The 10,165-nt window shown below is 41.8% G+C and overlaps 1 protein-coding gene across 1 annotated transcript; it reads right to left on the bottom strand.

The window, feature by feature from the left end:
* Window positions 1-912: 912 nt before the first annotated feature.
* LOC147227003 (protein NLRC3-like) lies at window positions 913-9,028 on the bottom strand. The gene is made up of 6 exons (XM_086158960.1): window positions 8,977-9,028; window positions 6,636-8,433; window positions 4,851-5,024; window positions 3,390-3,563; window positions 2,531-2,577; window positions 913-2,299 (listed from the first exon to the last, which is right to left on the bottom strand). Exons 1-6 carry the CDS (start codon window positions 9,011-9,013, stop codon window positions 1,785-1,787), a joined length of 2,745 nt encoding a protein of 914 aa, XP_086015086.1. The 5' UTR covers window positions 9,014-9,028; the 3' UTR covers window positions 913-1,784.
* Window positions 9,029-10,165: the final 1,137 nt, after the last annotated feature.

Below are 10,165 nucleotides of genomic sequence, written 5' to 3'. Positions count from 1 at the left end.
GAAACAGGTTTATATAATCAAGGGGAGCAGAGTGCATCATCAGCACAAATCAGTTTATCAAAATAAAATGTAACCAAGACAAAATAGTAATAAAAACAAGAATACAATAATCAATATCAGTTCATTATTATCATTATCCATAAATCAGTTCATGGCTCTGACAACAGCCATAGTGGTGGATGTGGCGATCCCAAGTAACAGCAACATCAGGAAGAAAAGAACACAAGACGATGAAGAAATTGTGTGTTTGTACCTTGAATGTTGCTCACAATGCTGCCATTCCTGAAAAGACTGGATATGCCTCCTTCTGCTCAAATGCCTGAAATCCGAGATACCCAGAAGGTGATACCTTCCAGCATGCAGGCTATGGATGAAGTTGTCTGGGATGAACAGCAGCATCAAGGTGAGAGCTGCAACCAGAGTCCAGGGGAGGAGCTTCGTGAATCCATGACAACCCAGAGCCTCTACAGTCATGGAGTAAAACCCTCAGACTCAAGGTTTTCAATTCATGGACGACAGCAGGAAAACTATAGTTGTTTACGCCTCCGGGAAAGAGCTAAGTCTGCCCTGACTTGAAGTTCAGACTCTTGTGCTAGCATCGGCATCAACAAAATAAATCTTTTTAGTCTCATTTCTTCTCATGTTTTTTTGTTTTGTTTTTACTGCAACAGAGTTTGTTTTCTCAAAAATCACTCCCTTGCTCAACGTTAAACATTCCTTTCTTTTGGGAATTCTGGATTTGAGTATGTAGTTGCACCATGTTCATGCCATGAGTAAACCTGTAGCGTCACAAGTTCATCCGTTCCTGTATATGTTTAATAATGGTGGCAGATGCACAGTGTAACTTTCAGTTAAATATTTCACTGGAAAAGAGATGTCGGTAAATAATTGGGAAAACAGCCAAAACATTTATATTGTTTGTGTGTGTATTTTCTCTTTCAGATACACCTTATTGTCATCTCTGCTGTTGTGATGTTAAACCACATGGCAGCACTTTGCTGCTCCAGCAGGAATGTCTACAGGTACCTCCATGACAACGGTCAGAAGATCTATGGAGGATCTCAGTAATACGGGTGCGAGGCTCATCCTTGTCAAATCTTATCGAGGCAACTGGACTCGATTTCTTCTCTGTGGGGAGTTTTAAGTACATAACTGCTCAAGTTGGAGATTGGTCCGAGTTGAGATAGCTTTTTTTTGTTTCACAGTAACATAACAAGCCATCTCAACTTAGAGCATAAACAAAACTGCGCATTATTATGTTACATCATCCAATGAAGTTATACTTATTTGTACAATATAGGTGCTATTTGCCCTTTTCTAACATAACAGAACATAACCCATGCACTGTGGGTCTTAAAGAAACACAGTTTCAATCCTTTGTATGTGTGAAACATATGGCAGTATTGACAATACAGTTGACTTTGATAGAGTGCTATAGTGGTCTAGAATAAACAATATCATAATCTTTTGTATTACACTATCAAAAAATGAAGGAAAGAAATCCCTGCACGAGCACCAAAGTAGAAACCAACACATGGTCAAATGAATATTTTGATATAATGTTACCAGGAAGTTGATGGTTTATACTTTCTGAAATTAAATAAAGAGGCCCTTAATTTTGTCACTTCAGTGATACATACAACACAACATCAGACAAACTTGACAACTGCATGTGTTCTGGTCGAGGGAGATACCGAAAAAGACAGCATTCTTACTGAGTGTTAGGATATAACAGCTGAGTTGCAAAAACTGATGTTCAGAGTGAAGACTCTTCCCTCCTGCAATCAACATAGAGACACCGAGGAACCAGAACCGATTCTAAACCCAGGATGAAGAGATTCAGTAAATGCGGTGTGGAAGGTGTGGAGGTGAATCAGTTTGTCAGAGGAGACGCTGTAGAAGGACAGAATGCCACCAGGACAGTCTACATACACTGCAACTCTGTTAGAGTCAACAGAGGACGAGATAGTTGTCACTGTGTTATTGTGACGGACTTTGTAACCACTGGCAGAGCAGAACAGATTCCAAGACTGCTCGTTCCATTCAAACATGTGCCACCACAATCCTTTCCTTCTGATTCCTCTGTAACTCACTGCTACATAAACACTTCCTCTCCACTCCACCTCCCAGTAACAGCGACCAGTCAAACCATTTCTACACAGCAACATAGGCCGCGGGTCAAATCTTTCTGCATGATCAGGATATGGTTGTTGTTCTTCTACACCCGTCACTGTCCTGTTGTCAGACAGCTTCAGACGTCTGCTTGCAGTGTTTGAGTCCAATGTGAGTTCACACCAATCTGATAGAGAATATAAGACACAAAAATAATGATTCATTTGAATCATCTCTTGGATTCATTTTCCTTGAAACCCTGAGATGTGACTCTCTGTAAAGTCGAATGATGTCCACGTTGTCAGTCATCTACTGTTAACCCTGATTTAACCACGAAACACCTCAACTATCAGCTCTACGTTTCAGTCAAAGCTGATTGTGTTTAATTGTCATGAATCAAGAGAAAATCCACACTTACACTTCCTCAGACCAGGTTTTAACCTGTGCTCTCCACCATGGTCCACCCTGGAGGAAGAAACACAAGAATCTGATCACCTGTTTTTCAATACTTGTTTTCTCCTTTTTTAGCGGTGAAACCTAAATACAGCCACTATTTCAGCTTTGCAAATAAAGGCTTCATATCTGGACCTGCTGATGTGAGGGATCAACACAGGAGTGTGTTTTTATTTAGATCAGGTAAGTAAAACTCAAGGATTGGGGGCAAATTCTATTCCAGAACCGCATCTCACATGGCTACTGGACTTGAATTTCTTCACTGGAAGATGTTTCACACTTCATCGGAGAGGCTTCTTCAGTGCTAATGACCTGTGGAGAGTTTGCAAATTTAACTGCCACGGTTTTGGGTGGTCTAGGTTATGGTGGCTTGTTATTTAAATGTATGAGGTGATCGGCAGAAACTCCGAAACTTGGTCGAAGGGTGTTCTATGCTAACGTGGCTGCCGTTCGTTGGGACACAAGAGCAACTTTTCTGGGATTACCTGGATTGGAGTGTGAAAAGGTAAAGTTAAAGGAGTGAAACCTGTTGGAACACATGAACTGAGGCTCATGCAGAAGTTACTGGGGTTCTGGTGGTGAATCTTTCCTGGCTGTTCAGAGGGTGCATGATGAGGTGGATGAAGGGTGAAACATCTTCAAGTAAAGAAATTCAAGTCCAGTTGCCACAACAAGAAGATTTTGAGAAGAATTCACCATGACCTGGATGACTGAGAACCTCTCAGACATCTGAAATCAAATATTTCTATATTTATGTTAATTCTTGTTGAAAACTGTTGTTTTATGTTTATGCATCTGCAGTATTTAAGTTCTGGAATTCTTACATGAGTGTCTCCAGCCTCCAGTGTGGATCCTCCAGTCCAGCAGACAGCAGCTTCACTCCTGAGTCTCCCGGATGGTTGAAGCTCAGGTCCAGCTGTCTCAGATGGGACGGGTTGGAATTCAGAGCTGAGGCCAGAGAAGAACAACCTTCTTCTGTGATCAGACAACCTGAGAGACTGGAAAGGAGGCATTGAAGATCATCATGTGACGAGAATAATCATAGAAAAATATATAGCAGCCTTGAGATAAAATAAATACTTCAAATAAAGTGTTTACTGACCTGAGGGTTTCCAGGTGACAATGAGGACTCTCCAGTCCAGCAGACAATTGCTTTACACCTGAATCCTGCAGGTCGTTGTTACTCAGATCCAGCTCTGTCAGACTGGAGGACTGAGAGCTGAGAACTGAGGACAGATGTTCACAACTTCCCTTTGACAGGTTACAGACACTCAACCTGAAGAGATATTTAAATAATTATACCAGACTGTGGAATGTTAGTTTTATCGTTTCTTTTAATTATGGTTTTCCTGCACAAACTGCGTTACATTTTGTGCTGAAAAACATGAACTAGATTCAGGGCACTGGTGAGACAATTATGATAGTCTATCTAGCGATCTGTTCTGCAGGCACCTGGACCTGAGCAAGATGGGCACATTAAACTACTTTTTTTTATATTTTTTTTGTCTGAGCTATTCCAGTCTCAGGTCATTGGTGACATGATTATGATAGTCTATCAAGATATCTGTCAAATTGTTCAGCCAGGACCCAGCCCTGTTTCAGCTACGTTCCTTGGTTAATCTTGTCAAATAACTCCATAGTTGGTATTTCCAGATGACAGTTTGTGTGAATCTACTCGGGCTTCTGGGACGAGACGAAAGAGGAAGGGAAGAGGGTTCCATCAGCATGAGTTCCCTGAATGTGTCAGTTCTACTGAAAAGATGTAGAGTTGCAGCAGAGGAACCAGTGTATTTAACGTGGCTTTCTTTGATCAATTTTTGTAGCCAGAACATTTTGCTTGATTCTAATGTGCTCTGAGAGAAATGCTGTTTGTACAACAAGTTATTTAGTAACGTTAGATTCATGCCAGCGAACCACCAACAAAACCTTTCAAGAAATTAGAGACAGCATTTTCATTTCATTGCCTTATAGTAATGTCACTTTGAATATAATTATAATTTGGAGATTTTTTAAACAAAATATGACACTGGCTAATAATCTCATGAAAAATCTTTGTCATGTAAAAAAAAACGCTATATAGTGACCTCAGAGTTTTCTATTTGTTTTACCATCCATCATTTGAAAAAAAAAAAAAAGATCACTGACCAGCAAATTCAGTATAACCTATAAATGTTAAGGTTGCAAAATTTGAATCAGAAGTGTATATGAAGTTTGAATACAATTCCATTTACCATAATAGTCTTCTCAAAGACCTTTTTCAGTTTCTCAAATGGCAATATGTTTACCTGAGAGTTACCAGGTGACAATTTGGACTCAGAAGTCCGACACACAGCAGCTTTATCCCTGAATCCTCCAGCAGGTTGTTACTCAGATCCAGGTGTCTCAGACTGGAGGACTGAGAGCTGAGAACTGAAGACAGACGTTCACAACTTCTCTCTGACAGTCTACAGCCACTCAGTCTGAATAAATACAATAAATGAATAATTATACTTCACATGATAATAGTCAAATTTTGAATTTTACATAGCACATTGAATAACTTTGAGTAACATAACTTGAAAATAAAGCTACAAATTTGTGGCAACTTATTTTAAAAAGTATGTGACATTGGAAAATCCTTATCAAGAAGGCTATACATTTTCAGACAAATTTTATTCAGACCTGAGAGTCTCCATGTGACAATTTGGACTCTGAAGTCCGGCACACAGCAGCTTTATCCCTGAATCGTCTAGCCGGTTGTTACTCAGATCCAGGTGTCTCAGACTGGAGGACTGAGAGCTGAGAACTGAATACAGACGTTCACAAATTCCCAGTGACAGTCTACAGCCATTCAGTCTGAATAAATACAATAAATGAATAATTATACTTCACATGATAATAGTCAAATATTGAATTTTAGATGGCACGTTGAATCACTTTGAGTCAGTAACTTGAAAAGAAAGCTACAAATTTGTGGCAACCTATTTTAAAAAGTATTTGACACTGGAAAATCATCATCAAGAAGAATTTATACATTTTCAGACACATTTTATTCTGACCTGAGAGTCTCCAGGTGACAATACGGACTCTCCAGTCCAGCAGACAACTGCTCTAGACCTGAATCCCGCAGGTTATTGTTACTCAGATCCAGGTGTCTCAGACTGGAGGACTGAGAGCTGAAAACTGAAGACAGACGTTCACAACTTCCCTTTGACAGGTTACAGCCACTCAGTCTGAATAAATACAACAAATCAATAATTATACGTCACATGATAGTCAAATATTGAATTTTAGATGGAACATTGAATCACTGAGTAACATAACTTGAATATAAAGCTATAAATTGGTGGCAACTTATTTTAAAAAGTATTTGACACTGGAAAATCCTCATCAAGAAGACTTTATACATTTTCAGACAAATTTTATTCTGACCTGAGAGTCTCCAGGTGACAATGTGGACTCTCCAGTCCAGCAGACAAATGTTTTACACCTGAATCCCACAGGTAATTGTTACTCAGATCCAGGTGTCTCAGACTGGAGGACTGAGAGCTGAAAACTGAAGACAGACGTTCACAACTTCTCTCTGACAGGTTACAGCCATCCAGTCTAAATGAATACAATAAATGAATAATTATACTTCACATGATAGTCAAATATTGAATTTTAGATGGAACATTGATTCACTGAGTAACATAACTTGAAAATAAAGCTATAAATTTGTGGCAACTTATTTTAAAAAGTATGTGACATTGGAAAATCCTTATCAAGAAGACTATACATTTTCAGACAAATTTTATTCTGACCTGAGAGTCTCCAGGTGACAATGTGGACTCTCCAGTCCAGCAGACAAATGTTTTACACCTGAATCCCGCAGGTTATTGTTACTCAGATCCAGGTGTCTCAGACTGGAGGACTGAGAGCTGAGAACTGAAGACAGAAGTTCACAACTCCTCTCTGACAGGTTACAGTCACTCAGTCTATGAAAGTATCAACCAGGAAAACAAATGCCTTTGATTATTCATATTTGGATTCATTTGGATTTATAAAAGGAAATTGAAATTCTTCACAAACTCAGCATTTCATCCACTTACTGAGATTTATTTGAAGCCTTGACCAATGGCATGAACCTCAGAAGAGCCTCCTCTGAAGCAGAGTATTTCTTCAGATCAAACACGTCCAGATCTTCATCAGATGAGAGTAGGATGAAGACCAGAGCCGACCAGTGAGCAGGAGAAAGACGATCTACTGAGAGACATCCTGATCTCAGCTGCTGTTGGATCTGTTCCACGAGTGAATGATCTCTGAGTTCATTCAAACAGTGGAACAGATTGATGGATTTCTCTGGAGACAAGTTGTCACTGATCTTCTCCTTGATGAATCCAATTGTTTCCTGATTGGTCCCTGCGTGAGGTCCTTTCTGAGTCACCAATCCAAGGAGTTTCTGATTGGTCTTCAGTGAAAGACCAAGGAGGAAACGAAGGAACAAATCCAGGTGTCCATTTGGACTCTGTAATGCCGCCTCCACAGCAGTCTGATAGAAGTAGTATGTTTCATATGAACTCTTGTTAAAGACATGAAACGTCCATGTTTGTTTCTTGGGGAGCAGATTGACACCAGAACTGAAGAAGGTCAGATGGACATGAAGAGCAGCGAGAAACTCTTGAACGCTGAGATGGACAAAACAGAACACCTTGTCCTGGTAGAGTCCTCTCTCCTCCTTAAAGATCTGTGTGAACACTCCTGAGTACACTGAGGCTGCACTGATATCCATTTCACACTCTGTCAGGTCTGATTCATAGAAGATCAGGTTGCCTTTCTGCAGCTGCTCAAAAGCCAGTTTTCCTAAAGACAAGATCATCTGTTTGCTCTCTGGATTCCAGTGTGGATCTGTAGCAGGTCCTTGATTCAACTTGGTGTTCATCAGTTTGACCTGAACAACCAGGAAATAGATGTACATCTCAGTCAGGGTCCTGGGCAGCTCTCCTCCCTCTCTGGTCTTCAACACGTCCTCCAGAACTGTGGCAGTGATCCAGCAGAAGACTGGGATGTGGCACATGATGTGGACACTTCTGGAGGTCTTGATGTGTTTCATGACTCTTTGGGCCTGCTCTGCATCTCTGAATCTCTTCCTGAAGTACTCTTCCTTCTGGAGGTCTGTGAATCCTCTGACCTCTGTCACCATGCCAACACACTGCGGAGGGATTTGATTGGCCGCTGCAGGTCTTGTGGTGATCCAGAGGCGAGCAGAGGGAAGCAGATTCCCCCTGATGAGATTGGTCAGCAGCACATCCACTGAGGCGGACTCTGTAACATCAGTCAGGATCTTGTTGTTGTTGAAGTCCAGAGGAGGTCGACACTCATCCAGACCGTCTAAGATGAAGGCAACCTGATATTCTTCAAAACGGCAGATTCCTGCTTCTTTGGTTTCAGTGAAGAAGAGATGAACAAGTTCCACCAAGCTGTACTTTGTCCCTTTCAGCACATTCAGCTCTCTGAAGGTGAATGGAAACAGGAACTGTATGTCCTGGTTGGCTTTGTCTTCAGCCCAGTCCAGAGTGAACTTCTGTGTTAAGACTGTTTTCCCAATACCAGCCACTCCCTTTGTCAGCACTGTTCTGATTGGTCCATATCTTCCTGGTAAGCCTTTAAAAATGTCTTCTCGTCTGATGGTTGTTTCTGGTCTGGTTGACTTCCTGGATGCTGCTTCAATCTGTCTGACCTCATGTTCATCGTTGACCCCTGCAGCCCCTCCCTCTGTCATGTAGAGCTCTGTGAAGATGTCATTGAGAAGAGTTGGGTTTCCTGCTCTGGTGATCCCCTCGAAGATACACTGAGAGTTCTTCTGCAGTCTACACTTCAGCTCATGTTGACACTCAGCAGCATGAGTTCCTGGAGAAGAAAGTGTGGTGGGTCAGTGTGGTGATTGTCTGTCATTCACTTCTTGGAATCCGCATGTCATATAAGGACAACTGAACTGGTGTGAAGCTCTGGGCCTACAACGAGTGACCTGGAGATGATTGAAGGGCCAAAAGATAAAGCTGAACATGTGAAAGAAAATGATAAATACTTTGTGAAGAAGCAGAGACTCAACCTTTCCAGGAGATGGATAAATGGACAGTCAGATGACTTCTTCTTGGATGAAGGATCTCAGATGAAACCATGATGAACAACTAACTGGAACTGATCAGAACCAAACCAAACAGGTCCAGTGTCAGCTACTCTAAGCCAATCACAAGATCAGGTTTGGATACTGACTCTAAAATGTGTTATTAGTCACTGATGTTTTTCTCTAATATTCTAAATAAAAGTGGACCAGTCTTTCTGATGAGAGCTGAAGCATCCCCAGGTGACCTGAAGCCAGGCCAGATGTCTCCAGGTTTCAGAGACAATCTAAATACTTGAAATGGAGATGAGGTGAATCTCCAGTCTTACTGCTCTGCAGACGATCAGCCAGCTCCTCCTCCTTCATTCTCCTCAGGAGGTGCAGTGTGATCTTCAGAAAGGCCTCCCTGCTGCTCCTCCTCTTCTCTTCATCTTCACCCACCAGCACCTCGTCGTCCTCAGTCTGACTCCAGTAGCTCTCTGGGTAATCTGTAGTCAGGAGCCTCTGGACTCTCTTCATCTCCTTCCTCACGAAGCTGATCATGTTCTCCTCCAGCAGCTGGAACAGGGTTGAAGGTCAACATGAGCAGTAGAAACACCATCAGATCTTTTGTGGTCCACTGAAAACCCTTGGGGTCTACAGAGTACAGCACTGACACTGTTGGGACCAGAAGGTCACTTGAGTAGCTCTGCTTGACAGTGGTGTTTGTACATTTACATACCATAAGTACAGAGTCCAGGTGTGTTTGATGCTGCTGGACAGACGGACCACTGAGAACATCTGACTCCAGCTGATCACCTCTGAGGGGAAAAGATGGGGACCACGAATAAGACTCAGAGTGAAAGGAAGTGTGTTCTGATAGAATCACTCCATCAGTAAATGCAATAAATGTATCTGACCAATGAAGGCTTAAACATTTCAACAAATTTGAAACAATCAAATCATTCCTTCTTTGTGGCAAAAAGTAACTGATCTTTCCACAGAATGTAACATCACTCTCTGGACAACAGGGGGCGGCAGGTGATGAAAAGGGAAGGACCTGTCCTGTCAAGCAGTGATTTTCAACCAGTGCGCCGTGAGAGATCGTCAGGTGTGCCGTGGAAAATTATCAGGGCGCACTGGATTATAAGGCGCGACTCTCCCTAAGAAATGGAACGCCACTCGCTACGTCATCACGTCAGTGACACAATGCCACAGCAAGACGAGCGAGTGACAGTGATGGAGATCGTCAAAAGAAAAAAGAAAAGACGGTGAGCTCGAGGCAATACAGCGAAAGCTATCTTTCATTTGGATTCACTTTCACCGGGGATGCAACGGCACCGACTCCGCTGTGCTTGGTGTGTGGTGAGAAGCTATCCAATAGCGGGCAATTTTTGGGAGAAAAACCACAAAGGTAAACGAGAGAGCCCTCAAAGCTAGATGCCTTGTTGCTGAACTCGTAGCTAAATCAAAAAATTCCCACCATTTGGATGAAACATTAATACTGCCAGCTTGTAAAGCTTGAGAAAGAGCTTTGTG

This window comes from Fistularia commersonii, chromosome 14 (genome assembly GCF_037954325.1).
Source record: "Fistularia commersonii isolate RoL2024-O1a breed Wild chromosome 14, RoL_Fcom_v1.0, whole genome shotgun sequence".
Classification (NCBI taxonomy): Eukaryota; Metazoa; Chordata; class Actinopteri; order Syngnathiformes; family Fistulariidae; genus Fistularia; species Fistularia commersonii.
The sequence above is the reverse complement of the archived record's forward strand: the minus strand, read 5'-3'. Positions and strand labels throughout refer to the sequence as shown.

What these genes read in the sequence shown, in the direction of transcription:
- LOC147227003 (XM_086158960.1), bottom strand. Translation starts at nt 9,013, where the DNA reads ATGAAGGAGGAGGAGCTGGCTGATCGTCTGCAGAGCA. An exon ending in GGCTGATCGTCTGCAGAGCA is followed by an intron (nt 8,434 to 8,976) that starts GTAAGACTGGAG and finishes TTTCTTCTCCAG; the next exon opens with GAACTCATGCTGCTGAGTGT. An exon ending in TGTCACCTGGTAACTCTCAG is followed by an intron (nt 3,564 to 4,850) that starts GTAAACATATTG and finishes CCTCCTTTCCAG; the next exon opens with TCTCTCAGGTTGTCTGATCA.